At 38.9% G+C, this 16,426-nt stretch overlaps 2 protein-coding genes across 2 annotated transcripts in view; one reads left to right on the top strand and one right to left on the bottom strand.

Annotated features, from left to right (window-relative positions):
• Positions 1–5,817, top strand: part of LOC145999169 (glycine receptor subunit alpha-2-like) — a 125,568-nt gene extending 119,751 nt beyond the window's left edge. The window contains exon 9 of the mRNA XM_083136102.1: positions 5,332–5,817. Coding sequence (XP_082992228.1) covers positions 5,332–5,676 — 345 coding nt within the window. The 3' untranslated portion in view covers positions 5,677–5,817. The remainder of the gene's footprint in view (positions 1–5,331) is intronic.
• A 4,586-nt stretch (positions 5,818–10,403) lies between these two features.
• LOC145999170 (glycine receptor subunit alpha-4-like) overlaps positions 10,404–16,426 on the bottom strand; it is a 70,775-nt gene continuing 64,752 nt past the window's right edge. The window contains exons 7-8 of the mRNA XM_083136103.1: positions 15,951–16,215; positions 10,404–10,667 (exon numbers count right to left, since the gene is read on the bottom strand). Of these exons, the coding sequence (XP_082992229.1) occupies positions 10,404–10,667; positions 15,951–16,215 (529 nt within the window). The remainder of the gene's footprint in view (positions 10,668–15,950; positions 16,216–16,426) is intronic.

Genomic DNA, 16,426 nt, shown 5'->3' on the forward strand with positions numbered 1-16,426 from the left:
ATTTTCCAGTTTAATTAATGAACCTATGCTTGAAGATATGGCCGTATATTATATATACAGAAATAATAGATGTGGTTCAACTTATACTGTAGCATTCCAAGGATGGTAATCTACCATTTCAATAGTTATAATTCTTACTATTTATTTATTATTTATAGACACTTCCAAACTACAACCAGTAAAATTTATATCTTAGTAATTTGGATGTACATTAATTACATTGGGCCGATGGCGTAGTGGTAACGTCGTCTCCTTCTAATTAAGGAGTCACGGGTTCGATACCCGGTGTAGGCACATGGCACAGTGATTCGGATCCCACTTTAAATTGTAGGCCCAGTCCCGATTAGCCTATCTGTGGATTTAAAACAATTCAAAGAAGCAAAGTAATTATATTAACCGCAATACAATTTTTACATTTAACTTTGTAAGAATTGAGCTTTTATTTTATTTATTGTTTCTTTTGTTATTTGTCGCCGCTTTTCTGCCACTTTAGGCTAATTCTGAACATAAGGATGAATGATGATATGATGATATTGATGAAGGGACTTTCACAAAGCACGCCCAGGCCGGGATTCGAACCCGAGCCGCGTGGAAGAGAAAGTGAATATGTTCCTTTCTTGTGTGGGCCCGGAATATATATTAAGATAAATTGCATTCTTTCCTGTTTGATCCGTTACTTAAATCTTTGCAAATTATTAGGTATATATCTTGTAACTGACATTAGATTTCAGTGTATTCGTGGCTCTTTAAAGAGCTGGACTGTACGTGTATTATATTGAGACGTTAAAGTTAAACAATTTAAGGAACAAAAGTTCTAACCTATAGTATTATTTGTTAATACTTGACATTAATTTCTTAATATTTGTATTTGTTATAGTATTATTTCTATTACACTGAAGCGGTTGTATACATATATTTATGTAAGGGAGAGAGCAAGTTTCCGTTTCCTTTCAATGGAAATCTAATTTACATTTTGAATTGAATTTTAATTTTATTACTCTATAAAAACCATATACATATGCAGTTCCTTTTTTATTAAAAGACAAAAAGTATAAATGAAATTACAAAATTTCTGTAATTTAAAGTCTAAGTATTCACTTACATTATAATATTCCTCACTTAATAAAATACATTTCAATATAATTTTGAACTTCTATTCTGCTTGTACTGCACTATCGTTACTCGAGGTAATACTTGACACACATATACATAGTATTTATATATATGTATGCATGTATGTATATGTATATAAGTTATATATATATATATATATATATATATATATATATATATATACAGGGTGACTGGTAATTAGATGTATTCCCTGAAAGGGGTTAAAGTAGAGACAATTTGCAATAAATTTGACCATATGATACCCCGTCCGAAAATTAGTAGTTTTCGAGATAATCGAATTTCTTTTGTTTCTTTAAAAAATGACTATTTTCCACATAAAAAGATGAATTGAGAAAAAACTGCTCATTGTATGGAACTTATTTCAGCATTTTCTGATAGCTAACAAATAAGTGGTTCGTTGAAAAAAAAAGTTTTTCCCAAATAACAATCACATGTAAGTACCGGGTGGGTCTAAACTTACAAGTGATGATAAAAAAATGCACTCTTAGTTTACTTGGCAACGTATTAATAACAAAAATGGTATGACACGAAGCGTACAAATTACTTTAATTACTTCCTTGTGTCATCTGCTATCCAACAAGGTACAAATGTTGCTAACATTCACATTTGTGTACAAGAAATAATACTTCATTCATCTTTATGTGAATAGAATCAATGAACAAAACAATTAAAGAACATTATATGTCTTGCTCAAAGTGAGCACCTCCGTTACGAATGCAGGCATGCAGGTTTTTACGGACATTTGGTCTCTTAACTCGTGATGTGATGGTGTCCTTGATGTGTTGACCAGCTGTTAAGATCCTCTCCCTGAGTTCTTCTTGCGAGTTTATCGGTGTCTTGTAAACTAAGTTTATCATTTTTTTATCATCACTTGTAAGTTTAGACCCACCCGGTACTTACATGTGATTGTTATTTGGGATTTTTTTTTTTCAACGAACCACTTATTTGTTAGCTATCAGAAAATGCTGAAATAAGTTCCATACAATGAGTAGTTTTTTCTCAATTCATCTTTTTATGTGGAAAATAGTCATTTTTTAAAGAAACAAAAGAAATTCGATTATCTCGAAAACTACTAATTTTCGGACAGGGTATCACATGGTCAAATTTATTGCAAATTGTCTCTACTTTAACCCCTTTCAGGGAATACATCTAATTACCAGTCACCCTGTATATATATATATATATATATATATATATATATATATATATATATATATATATATATATACACTGGTAAAAAACAATTATGGGAGCAAGCAAGAAATCCCAAAACCAAAGTTGGAAATTCAAAAGTAGCAATGTATGTTGATGAAGTGAGTGTGTCCTCAACCAGTACAATTCATTTCTTTGGTTTGGTGTTTTAAGTCCACTTTATGCGCAGTAAGGCTAATCGGGACTGGACCTACAGTTTAAAGTGGGATCCGAACCACTTGTGCCTCCACCGGGTATCGAACCCGGGACCCCTTGATTACAAGGCAATGACGCTACCACTGCGCCATGAGGGAGGCCCTGGTACAATTCATCTGTGAAGAATCATCAGCATGAAGAGCTCTCTAGTGACACCATAAGGCACGTGGCAGAATTTGTGATATGAGGAGCAATCACGAGGTCACTTGGGAACACCGGTTGTGTGGTGCTGGCAGACCGTAAGTGCAGGTGGGATTCAGTTGAGTAGTGTTGAATAGGAACGATGGCAGAACAACACGATTTAGGGGAATCTAGCGCATGGAGAGCCATTGGGAGGATGGAAGCAGGGCAAACACAACGTGAGGTGGCTGCAGCCCTTGGTGTGTCACGCAGTGTCATTTCCAGGTTGTGGACACGATTTCAACAGACAGGTACAGTACGAAGGAGGCCTGGGCAAGGTCGCCCACGGTCTACAACAGTTAGGGAAGACCGGTACTTAGCATTGTCGGCTCGCAGGAATAGGCAGCAAACTGCAACTGACTTGCAACGCGACCTTGTTTTGGCAACAGGACGAAGAGTCTCGGGCCAAACTGTACGAAATCGCCTGCGGGAAAGGGGTCTTTATGCAAGAAGATCAATGGCGTGTGTCCCTCTGAATGCCCAACACCGTAGGGCCCGCAGACAGTGGGCTGTGGAACATCGTGAGTGGGGACATGGAGAGTGGAGTTCAGTTCTCTTCTCGGATGAGTAGCGTTTCAGTCTCCAGTCAGATAATCGACGCATTCTCATCTGGAGGGAACGTGGGACTCGCAATTATCCCGCACATGTGCGCGAAGTGTCTCAGTATGGTGGCGGTGGCTTAATGGTATGGGCAGGGATCAGTGTTGGTCGACGTACCCCCCTGCACATTATCCGGAACGGTACTTTGACAGCCTTACGGTACCGGGATGAGATCCTCAGGCCTCATGTTGTCTCAATGGCTGCAGATATCGGTGATCGTTTCATTTTTGTGGACGATAATGCCCGACCTCACCGAGCACGTCTGGTTGACGCCATGCTACGGGATGAGGTTATCGATCGAATGGTATGGCCAGCGTCCTCCCCAGACTTGAATCCCATTGAACATGTGTGGGACACACTCGGAAGACGCATTGCTGCTCGGCCAGCGCCGCCTACAACTCTGCAACAGTTGGAAATGGCCCTTCTGGAGGAATGGGTGAATATCCCGCAGGCTGTCGTTGATAACCTTATTGGTTCCATGCAAAACAGATGTGCAGCTGTCATAGCAGTTCATGGCGACCACACGCCTTATTAGAGGTATGGATCTGTTGCGTATCTGTCCATTTCTGTTGCCTTATCACCGTGCTGTTCAACTGATTTTGTGCAGTACCTTGCAGAAATCACCCCTAGAACACTGTTGTGCTAATGACTCAATAGACATATATTGTACTGGTTGAGGACACACTCACCTAATCAAAATACATTGCTACTTTTGACTTACCAACTTTGGTTTTGGGATTTCTTGCTTTCTCCCCTAATTTTTTTGACCAGTGTGTGTGTGTGTGTATATATATATATATATATATATATATATATATATATATATATAAAACAACTTTTACTCTCGGTTCTCTGTCACATATGTACGACTCATGGTTGACTTTATTCTGTATTGTTACAGGTTAACGAGACTCTGACGCCTAGAATCGCAGCCAGTAAATTATTCCTCGTGCGTTTTGTATTGTTCTTAGGAACGGCGAGTACATGAATACAGTCTCAGATTTTGTCACAGACAAATTTTATTCTTTAGACAAGTTTTTCAATTCTGTTTGGAAAATATCTCGTTTTTTACAACAATGAAGATGAATTGTGAATGAATGAGGTTGATGAAGGGAGTGACAAATAAAATAAAACAGTCATACTTAAGCTAGGTTTCGAATCTAGAACCCTGCTTTCATAACTACCACGCTGAACACTTGACGAAGTCGTAAGATAAAGAAAAGGGTCAGGGAAGTGGGAAGGGTCAAGGATCTTTGGTGAAAGTACTATACCAACATTCGCTTCTGCTGCATAAGGAGAACAATGGAGAAATTTTTAGTTAATATTGCGAGTCCCTTGGATTGAACCGTGGACATTAGAATTATGATTGGCAGGCTTGCTACTCTTGTTCTACTCTTGTTTCTGTCAAAGTTGTCTTTTAGCATCACCTTAAGACATTTTTCTTATATTTTTCTTGAAAAGTAATCCAAGAATTGACAAGATCCATTGTATAACTGATTCTTTTTTAAAGATTTGTAACCATTGTTTCTACTGTATCTTTAATCAAACTAAAAATAAATGTCTGATGAAGGGAGCGTGTAGTATCCTGAAACGTTACAACAAAAAAACTGTGATCTTATGCTTGTAACATTCGTAGCCTACAATTAGAAATAACCTTAAGACATGCAGTAAATACATTCTTATCTTCGAGAAATAAACTTTCCGAAAGTTAGCAACACCCTTGCTTATATTTTAACTATTATATTGTATACTTAAGAAACAAATAACATTAATGAACTTTAAAGTACCTTCTTCTACTTCTTTATTTTTGGCTCACACCGCGTTTGCGATTTCTAGCCAAAGTTGCTGAATTCAGGTACTATTGTTATTACATATGTTCCAAACTATTGTTGTATATCATTCACTTTCTTCGAAACACTAATGACTTATTGAATGTTGTAGTCCAATCTGTTCTTATGGTATAACGAGGTCTTATTGTACTTTAAAGTAACGTTTTACATTTTCTTCTAGCAAACATCTATCGATATGGATATAAGAACCGATGAAAGCGTAGATGACAACACACCAAAGAAGGAAGAAGTTACAAAGGACAATAATGCACCGATGAATCGCCTGGAAATGGACTCTCCCCCTCCGCACAAACCTTGTTTCGGGAAGGGGATATCCCTCAGGAACAAACTCTTCTTCCTGGACAGGATACACAACTTAAAACATGGACGCCTGGACCTGATATCTCTAGTCGTGTTTCCTCTAAGTTTCGTGGTGTTCAATTTCTTCTACTGGATTGGCTACTGCTCCAAAAGAAACAGCTTGCTATGGGAAATGCATACGAGATATGGTAGCCAATATTGGTAAATGTGTATGCATAATCCACGTTACTTAACATTAAAAAATATAGATGATATGGTTGCACCTAACACTGTCTTAGAATTAAAGCACATTCAATTGACAAAAGATAGCTATTTGGTAATAACATTTCCTGACTACATTCTAATGCTGAAGTAACAAATATTCATTTATTTTCTTTGTTCAGAAAGCTTTTTGTTCTAACATAATGATACTACACTCTGTCTCAATTATCTCTGGAGCGGGCGAACGATTGATTGATTGAATTGTTGTTTTAAGTCCACTTTAGCACAGAAGGCTAATCGGGACTGAACCTACAGTTTAAAGTGGGATCCGAACCACTATGTGCCTCTACCGGGTACCGAACCCGGGACCCCTTGATTACAAGGCGACGACACTACCACTGCGCCATCGGGGTGGCCCAGAGCAGCGAACGAAAACTAGTCTCTGCCCAAGTAGTGACGCATGACGGCTCCACCACAAAGGTAATAGGCAGACATTGATCTCAAGCAGCAAACTGGTGCGTTTTTAAAAGAGCGCCTGCAAGAAGTTCGTATATCCTCCGCTTGGAGGCGCCCGCTTTCCCTTCTGGTCAAAATCGCAAATTTCAAGCAACTGGGAAACGTGACGTCACGGGAGGCAGGTTCGGGAGACGTGCGTTTGCAATGAAGCTGTTCCACGAGCCATGGCATGAGGTTCCACCAAGGAACACGTGAGACAAAGAACAGTGTGAGGGGGGGGGAGTGAGAGACTGCAGTTACTAAAGCTCTTTTCCAGTCTTACGGCGGGCGCTCTATATGCTGGCAATGGAAGTGGAAAGCGGGGAAGCGACCAATTCAGCGCGATAAGAAATACAGCAGCCTGTAGAACGAGGTGCTCGTAGTACTTCCTCCCGCCGCGTCGTAACTCTCGACGTCACCGCTGTTGTCTAGTTGGTCTGGTGCGTATTCCCCGCTCCCGACTTCCCTTGCCAGTATATAGAGCGCCCGCCGTAAGAGTAGAAAATACCTATAGCCTTCCTAGCAGCGTGTACTGCTTTGCTTTGCTCACTCGATTTTCCCCACTTCTCTGACCTTGCTCCAGAGAAACGTGGGACAGGGTCATAAAGCAATGTAGTAATTATTTTGATTGAAGAATTACGTTTCACAAGTCTGTATTTGTTTTCTGCCCTGGACGTTGGAGTGACAGTGTTTGTTTACAAATGGCCGAGAGTATGGGATTCAAACTACTGGTAAAAAAACATGTTGCCTCGCTTTGTTGGGTGCAAGTCTGTGTTCATGCACGAAATTCTTACACAGTATGGAACAAGACCATGCTGATCTACAAGTTATAAGATAATGGCGGGGACCTGCAGTCAGCGTAAAGCCTGCAAAAATTGGGTCTTTTGTGGAACACATCCAGGGTACTAACAGTCACTAAAACAAATTGAACAAATTGTCAAGAGCTTTAAACCCAGGGTTGGCAAAATTGTGTTTTTTCGAAAGAAACAAAACAAACAGTTTTTTTCTAAATATGTTTTAAACGTTTTAAACAGTGTTTTAAACCAGATCCGAAAAAAACATGTTTTAAACAAATATAACGTTTAAAACATAATGCCAAGAAGACTTATTTTCTAAGAATAATGATTAATAAGGAATCTCTTAATAATTCAAGGAAGGACTATGTTCCTAGTTATAAAGTAAACGCAAGACTAACTTCTTAAAATGCTTATTTTTGTTAATCTTAAAAGTTAAATCTCGCATGTAAGCTGTTCAAGAAGCTTCAAGTAATGCACAGTTGCCAGACCCTACTCTATCCACGTGGTAGCTACTCTGGTTTTCGGAATACGACATTTTTTCGTGAATGCAACAAAATATAACATTAACAACTGTGTGCATGTATTAAGTGAGGAACAATAGTGTTTAATTTTTTAAAAACCCTTGTAAAAAAACATACCCAAGCGTTTTAAACAGGCCCACGGGTACTTATCACGATATGTTTCTTTGTTAACTGATTATATATTTTCAGCAACTCAACAGATTTTTGTGCAAAATAAACAAAGTAACACGAAATGAATTAAAATAGAATGTTACAAACCACACAAATATCCACAAACTATCAAACATAAAATATCAAAATGTGTTTTAAACAAGTCTGAAAAAAATGTTTAGAACACATTGTTTGGTTGTCCAAGAATATAATCAGAACAGCACAGGCCCAATGATTCTAGACTTACGTTACACACTGTAGAATACACTGTGCTGAAATGGGAGAGACAGACCGTCATACTGCAACAGAAAACAAAATGCTAACTGCATTAAGGTTTCTTTACACAAAACTGTTGACTTACAATTAAACGCAGTTCGTTATTACTTAATTGGCTAAGTAGATGTAAAGTTGATAAAGTAAAAAGTATTAGTGAACATTGAAGCAAATAATAACAATAATAATAATAGCTAAATGTGGCTCAGTTACTTTTTAAAGTAATTTAGCAGAAAATAAGTAAAATGAAGAATGTCCGTAACATTGCACAACTCAAAAAATAACAATACAGAGTATATTGAATGTTAAATACAATTTAAGTTATAAATAACTCTGTGTACTAATTTATATGCTTATTAACTTACATATGCACAACGTTATTTGGTTGTAGTGGAACATTACATGGAAAATAAATATACATCCTGGCACATGTCTTTCTGTAAACAATAACCTAACCTACACTCGTATAGTTTGCTGTTAAACAGAAATCGCCCCATTTGACCTTTCATTGTGATTTAGTACGCAATATGCAATAGTATGCAGTGGTATTTTGTAGATTTAGTGAGTTCTATAGATGAGTTTCATGTGACGTCAGGATGCGCACACCCGCCATGTTTGCGGCCAATTTTATTTGTCGCTTACAAGGAAATATCCACCACGTAGCGTTCGTTACATCTGCACCAGCTGCACGTTTGATTTACATCACGAATGCCTGTGTTAGTATCTCCCGCCTGCTCGCTTAAATTCCGTATGCTTACAAGAACTGGCCACAATCATGGCTGCTTGAAGCCACAATGCAACAGTTTGTGACGTGGGTGAAACACGCCTATAAAGGTTCAAGATGCAGTGGCGTATGGTTGTTAATCTGTCGACTTAGAGTTTCTATCTTATGAATGCAATACACAAATGCAAGGCGTTTGTAGACTGGATATATACAATTTTGTACAGAAAGCGCACTTCTAAATGCAATCGTAAATACGCAACCTTTTCTCTCGTCTTCATGCGCACGAACGCCATTGAGCGGTTTTAATTTTCGGGGAAGCATTCCGAGCTGTTTTAATTTTCAGGGAAGCATTCAGTCTCGTCTCCAAAGTGTGACGAGCCGTGCCGACCGTTCATAATGATTCTCCTGCCTAGTAACGGCAATTAGGGAGGGCAATCCCTACCCCCATCTTTTGCAATTCTTTCCTCCGCACTATGCTAAACCGTATCTACCAAGGGAAAGTAAACTGTCCTCTGTCCTTGCCCATGAAGTTTTGGCAACTTGCTCCCACGTTTTGCAACCTAATCGCCGCCACTGCTCCTGCCTTATTAAGTTTTAGGTCGAGCAATGTACACTGCTAATTTGTATTTTTCTTTCGTTTCCAAGGTTTGTCCTTTGTTCTATTGTTCCAATCACTGGCGTATGCAGACGGGAGCTGATGGGGCAAAATTTTAAAATGAAGTAGTCAGGATCTCGGTAAAAACTAAAGTGGAAATGTTTGTCTTTGATCAAATTTAACAACAAAGGTTAAAAACATATTTGCAATTCCAACCCACCTGGAAATAAAATGCTGCGTAGCTAGTGGTTCCACTGTATTCTAGGCGTGTTTTGTTCCTATCCACCATTCTATTTATACTTTTCGGTCTGTTTCTTCTCGAAAGAGTAAAAATACATCATAATTATAGGAGGAAGGTAGAGTAAAACTTATGGTACTAGTTCATAGATCGGAGACACATTAAAATCGGATATTTTGTGTTTCGCATGGTTCGTACTTACCAATTGTGTATTGTAGAACATAGTTCAACGTGCCATTATGCTTTTTACACGAAAACAAACGCAATTTTTCACATTCTGAGTGGTTTATTTTTAATGTATTCCTTTCTTCGCTTCCGGAATACACAATATGGCGGGCACATCTTGACTCACGTTGTGGGTATGCAGTGTTTCAACCTTCTGCACCGAAAAATACCTACTATCGTGTTCGTCATCGGTGGAAATTATACATTATGCATGGGTAGCTGACGGATAGCCACCACGAACCATACACGGATAGCCCCATGAACCATTTCCGATAAGGTTAGGTTAGGTTTGGTTACGTTAGGCAAGCATAGTAAAAAAAAGGGGGGGTTGAAACACTGACAGGGGCTTACGTCATCAAACATACGCAGCATCCGGTTGTCGTAGGGCAAGGAAATGAAAGCAATGTCAATTGTGTGTCGGTGAGATATTTCTCTTGAAAAGTACATGATTTCCCGGTCAAATATATTCCACGATGAAAGAAAATACCTCGACGAACGTTGTAAACATTGGAGAAAGTCATTTCCGTAAGTTGTTTCTTGTGTAAAATTTTAGAAATGTGTCTCCGATGTATGATACTGTTACTAAACTTATCACTACATCCCAAATTTCGCCGTAAAGACCTATTTTGTTCCTTGAACATATTCCTAAGCATTCAGTACAGAAGTACTGTATTAGTGGGCTAACACACTTGGTGACAAAGTCAGTACCACATTCAAAGTAAATCATCACCGCCACGTGGTCCGATGACGTCATTTTCCATTTGGTTGACCATCTCCTTCCTCCACGCTAGGCACATGTACCAGTACGTGATGTTGAATATCACGAAGCATACAGGGAACACCACTAGAGAGACCATGTCTTCGATTCCCTCGCGAGCCTCAGTCCACCTTTTGATTTTATGAACTATAGTTCTTCCTTTGGTTAACATCCTTGAAAATTTTTCACTTCTCACTAACCAGCGGGGAGAACTTGTTTTCTGGGAAATAAATACAAAGAGCTTCATTACATTTTATTACAAGATGCTACATACCAATGATTCGGAAGTTGCCTAATAAATCGCCTCCAGATACAAATTAGATGTCAGGCTAGAAAAAAAAAGTCTTGAAATTACATTTTGAGAATTTTCAAGTTTTGAGCAAACTATGATGTGACAGTGTTACAATCATCCAGATTATATCCAAAATATCTATTTCTTACTGACAGTCCAATGATTATTATTCAACGATATTTTATCGTCCCTAATCTACCTATTTTGGATGTTGCAGCAAATTTTCTCTATTCCGAAAGGGACTTCATTACCATGGTAACGGAGCAGCTGTTGTGTGTTGCATTCTTGTTGTATTCTATTATTTCAGAAATATTGAGAGTCATTCCATGCCAAATCAACACAGATATGTGCAATTTTTAACCTGACCATCTCCGATTTTCATGAAATTTGGGGAGTTGAAACTATGCATAGAACTTAGTAGTTACGAAAATTTCTAGTCTCGTGCGTCTTGTAATTGTTAAATTATTTAAGGTCAAAGTTTGCAGAAATTGCCTTTTTTGAGCCCGCTTAGCTATACTAAATCTGCTGTAACTCCGCCCCTATTTTACCTAAGAAACTCAAATAAAGCTTATTGTACAGGGAATTAAATAAGCTTTCCAGTGATATATAACAAGCCTACCTTTGGATAAAAATATAATTTTGTCACGTGACCTTGGCTTTTGACCTTGAATATCTCAAAACATGTCATCACCAAAAATCGTGAAAAAAATATATTTGGTCCCTCATACCATACTCTAAAACATACCAAAAAATCATTCTGGGACTGCCATGGGATCAGAAGATACAAAATAATATGTGTAACTATGTGACTGATAAAAGCCCCATTACATGAACTATGAAGAGTCAAATGTCCCTTAACACCCCCTACAAAATGTGAAGGAGTTATCCTGGGTATAATTGGTCATGGAAGAAATAGGTTAGGCACAGGGAGATCCCTAGCCGTGTGTGTCAAGCACAGATCCGGCATATTGTTGACCGCCATATTGAATTCAACGCAAAAATTTCAAAGGAAAGGGGGTGATGTGATATATCAAATGAGGCTAGAATTTCACGAGAAATGAAGTGACGAAGGTTTATCCAACATATATTTAACCAGCAAAAATTTATTACTGCATGCTTGTAACCATTTTCTCCTTTTCGAGGTGTTAAAAACAAAGCATTGGAATGCTCCTAACGTGTTAGGAACTCATCGAGATCACGCTAACATCTTGGGAGAGAAAGAAGTATACGCACCATTGCATATGATTTTAATCAGCTACATTCACGAAATAGTTGAATAGTGAAGAATATTGGGAAAATATCTCAAACAATTACGTGACACTTCGTTTGGAATGAAAAATTCTTCAGTGACGAGGCTAATTTTTATGTTCACGGTGAAGTTAATAAAAATAATATGCAATACCTTCGAATGGTTGTTGCTGGTAAGCTAATTATGTAGTATAATGTATGGCGAACGGAAATGGTTGGTCCATATTCAACAACGGAACCTTAAATGGTGAGGGCTTCTTGGATTTGTTAAGTGAACAGGTTTTTTCACCCTTGCTTACGGGATATGGCACTTTTCGAGAGTTTTGAAACAGGACAGAGTGTGACCACACTATGTGGACATTTTTGCAATTTCTTCATGGTAATTTTCTAGGTAGATTGATGGGCACACGGGGATCTATTAAAAGGCCTGCACATTCCCCAGATCTAACATCTTAGGACGACTCTTACCTTCAGAAACATTTGAAGAGAATGGTGCATGCACTAAAAGTCCCTGATATTGACTATCTGAGAGAAGGCGTAGTTGCTGCTTGCGAAGATGTTGCATTTGCTACATTGTCAAATGTTCTATGCGAGTGTGAGAGACGTCAACGAGTGTGCTCACATGAACATTGACAACATTATAATGTGCATATATCGTAAGGGAAAGATATGTGTATAACCTTTTGCTGGCCTACGATACGTTGGAGAATCCTTCGTCACTTCATTTCTCGTGAAATTCTAGCCTCATTTGATATATCACATCACCCCCTTTCCTTTGAAATTTTTGCGTTGAATTCAATATGGCGGTCAACAATATGCCGGACCTGCGCTTGACACACACGGCTAGGGATCTCCCTGTGCCTAACCTATTTCTTTCATGACCAATTATACCCAGGATAACTCCTTCACATTTTGTAGGGAGTGTTAAGGGACATTTGACTCTTCATAGTTCATGTAATGGGGCTTTTATCAGTCACATAGTTACACATATTATTTTGTATCTTCTGATCCCATGGCAGTCCCAGAATGATTTTTTGATATGTTTTAGAGAATGGCATGAGGGACCAAATATATTTTTTTTACGATTTTTGGTGATGACATGTTTTGAGATATTCAAGGTAAAAAGTCAAGGTCACGTGACAAAATTATATTTTTATCCAAAGGTAGGCTTGTTATATATCACTGGAAAGCTTATTCAATTCCCTGTACAATAAGCTTGATCGAATCCCAGCCATGGACGACCCTTGTGAGTGCCCTTTAATTCACCACACCATCCATTATCCTCATCGTCGCAATCAGCCAGAATGGCAGAAAAGTGACGCTAAATAACAAAAATAAAATAAAACACACACACATATATACTAGAGTACGCAGGAGGAGCTAATGGGGCTATAGACGCTTAGAAATTTTAAGAAAAATCAAGATTTTGAAATGAAAGCAGAAAAGAACTATTGAAATACCGAAGTGGTAAATTCAACTTCTCCTCTCTGAAAATAACCCGCGATGACTATTTTTCTTTTTATGAAATATTTTATTGTCTGTCATGGTCCTGATAAGAAGCCGGTACGTAATATCCATTTTTCCAAAGAGGGCCTTCCTGTCACATTGTAACCAAGGGGTCCCGGGTTCGATTCCCGCGGAGGCACCTACTGGTGTTGCCACAACGACATCAGGGAACTCAACACAAATAAATTATAGATATGCGGGATCGCGAATCGAACGCGAAACCATTTACGTAGGTCTATCGATTAAATTTCGGTATGACTCATCGCAGCCAACCTAAAAACCCTCTTGGGCATGCGCAGTAAGCGCGCCATAAGCGCGGAATGCTTTCCTGATTAGGTCAGACTTGTTATACCTCTTGTAATTCCAACTGGCGGCTGGAAAACCATGAACCATCGATCAGTTGAATTCTCTTCGACTGACATCGGGCATTATTTTCTAGTCACAAAGCACTGAAAGCTGCTGACTGGGTGAAGTGAATGAGCTTCGGATACACAGCATGTAGCCAGACGAAACAAATGAGCGTTGGATACACAGCATGTTGGCAGACGAAACAAATGAACGTCGGATACACAGCATGTAGCCAGACGAAACAAAAATGCGTCAGATAAACAGCATGTTGCCAAACGAAACAAATGAGCGTCAGATACACAGCATGTAGCCAGACGAAACAAATGAGCGTCGGATACACAGCATGTTGTCAGACGAAACAAATGAGCGTCGGATACACAGCATGTTGTCAGACGAAACAAATGAATGTCGGATACACAGAATGTTGCCAGACGAAACGAATGAGCGTCGGATACACAGCATGTTGCCAGACGAAACGAATGAGCGTCGGATACACAGCATGTTGCCAGACGAAACGAATGAGCGTCGGATACACAGCATGTTGCCAGACGAAACGAATGAGCGTCGGATACACAGCATGTTGCCAGACGAAACGAATCAGCGTCGGATACACAGCATGTAGCCAGACGAAACAAAAACTGACCTACGGCCAGTATAATCCTAGAGCTGTGTGTGTGATGTCCTGTGTCTTGTCCTTATGTGTGCCGAGTAAGAGTATTTTAGTCCCTCCACATTAGAGTCATGCTATCTTAGTTGAGAATAGACAACGTATAATGTGACGTCTGCAAATAGCGTACTAGTCCTGACGCACCCAAAATTTCAAATTAAAGAATAATGGATGATATTCAGCTAACAACTTCCCCCACAATTCATTGCGCGAAAGCACGCCCACGGCCATGATATTGGGAAACGTTTCGCAGCACAGACGGAGCGTGTTGAAAACACGTTTGATAAGCATTTCGCTGACAGTTTTTGTGGCAGCGATTTAAGGTACAAATATAACCATTATAAACCAAATGTAGACTTCAACAATGACCAGAGTATCTAAAAAGCTGTTACATGCCACAAAACAACGTTGTATAAAGATATGTAACATTCGAGAAAGTACAGGACTATGGCGCATGTTATTCATGGAATCAATCGGACCTATCCGATAGTGCAGTGGCCAATGCTATCCCCTTGTAATCGAAGGATACTAAATTCTATTCCCGCTGGAGGGAATTTTAAAGAAAATTAAAAATATATTTTTTAAAAAAGTGAAATAAAACAAACTTCGTCTCGTGAAAATGATAATTTATAGATATGTTCCGAAATACGAAATTGTGTACTATATTTTTTAAGGCCGTAACGTATCACTGTCGCTTTTCATATGTGTATTGATACAGGCATAGAAGATAGTATGTACCTATATACAAATATACGCATACTTCGAACGCACCCGCTGATTGATAAGCAATATTTCAAATTTTCTGTGACCGTTATTAGAGATCGTACAACAACCACACGCATTGCAAAGCATGCGGATGTAAAGAGTAACACAAAAGTCACATAGCGCTAGCCATAAACACAGTACTTGCCTTTCAAATACGATTCATATTTCACCCCGCATTGGAAAAATCACGCCATCTTAACCATTGACGAAACTGTATAAAGGTATTATGTTCTCTCACAATTAATACATAAACAATGGCACACACACACACACACAACGCATTGATTCATCAAAAGAAAACTTCATTTGAAAATATACAATAATAGTAATACAATATCAAAAATGTTAAACATCGGGTTATTTTCATGCACGCAGCATTTACTTCGATTCACGCTTGCTGTGGCTTGCCGGACTGAGTGCCAGAGCACGTGCGGTTTGGCCAGATTTCCCATAATGCTCTCCGCCGCTGAAGTCAAATTGAATATCATCCATTGATCCGTACTTTAATAATAAATAATAATAATAAATATAATAATAATATCCCGTTTTTGAGCTAAAGTAATATGGTCACCCTACTAAGAAAGTATTTAGCCTGGCGTCAGAAGACGAAACATGGAGCTTGGCCGAGAGGGTTTTTAAGTTTGGTGCAATAAGTGAGACCCAATTAAGAAGCTTACCTCTGGAGCACGCATTGCTGCCATCTTCGCCAGCTGAATGGAGTGCCTTGTGACGAACAGTCTCCTTGGAATGACAGGCTCCATGTAATCTTCCCTCTCCTCGCTGCTAAGAGAAACCATTCTCGCCTTCCCCTTCCAAGCCCTGTGGTACCTCAGCCTGAAGAGCACAGTGGCGTACTCCAGCAGGGCGCAGGCGACGAACACGATGCATGTCATCACAAACACCTCCACAGGTTTTATGCCCGAAGACCCAGGGACGTTCTGCCTAACGAGAAAGACGAAATCACTCACAATTCACCTGCTACAATCACTGCCATACATGGATTTTAATAATGGAGGGGTTTATTTCATTTTTTGTAGTCAGTTCTCTATTTACCATATTTCTAAGACGTCTGTTTTACTTTTAAATCTCCGTTAAGGTAAGTGAATATGAAACATTAATTGAATAGAAAATACAACTATCTCTATTAGCTACT

Source organism: Lepisma saccharinum, chromosome 15, assembly GCF_977018435.1.
Source record: "Lepisma saccharinum chromosome 15, izLepSacc3.1, whole genome shotgun sequence".
NCBI classification, from domain to species: Eukaryota; Metazoa; Arthropoda; class Insecta; order Zygentoma; family Lepismatidae; genus Lepisma; species Lepisma saccharinum.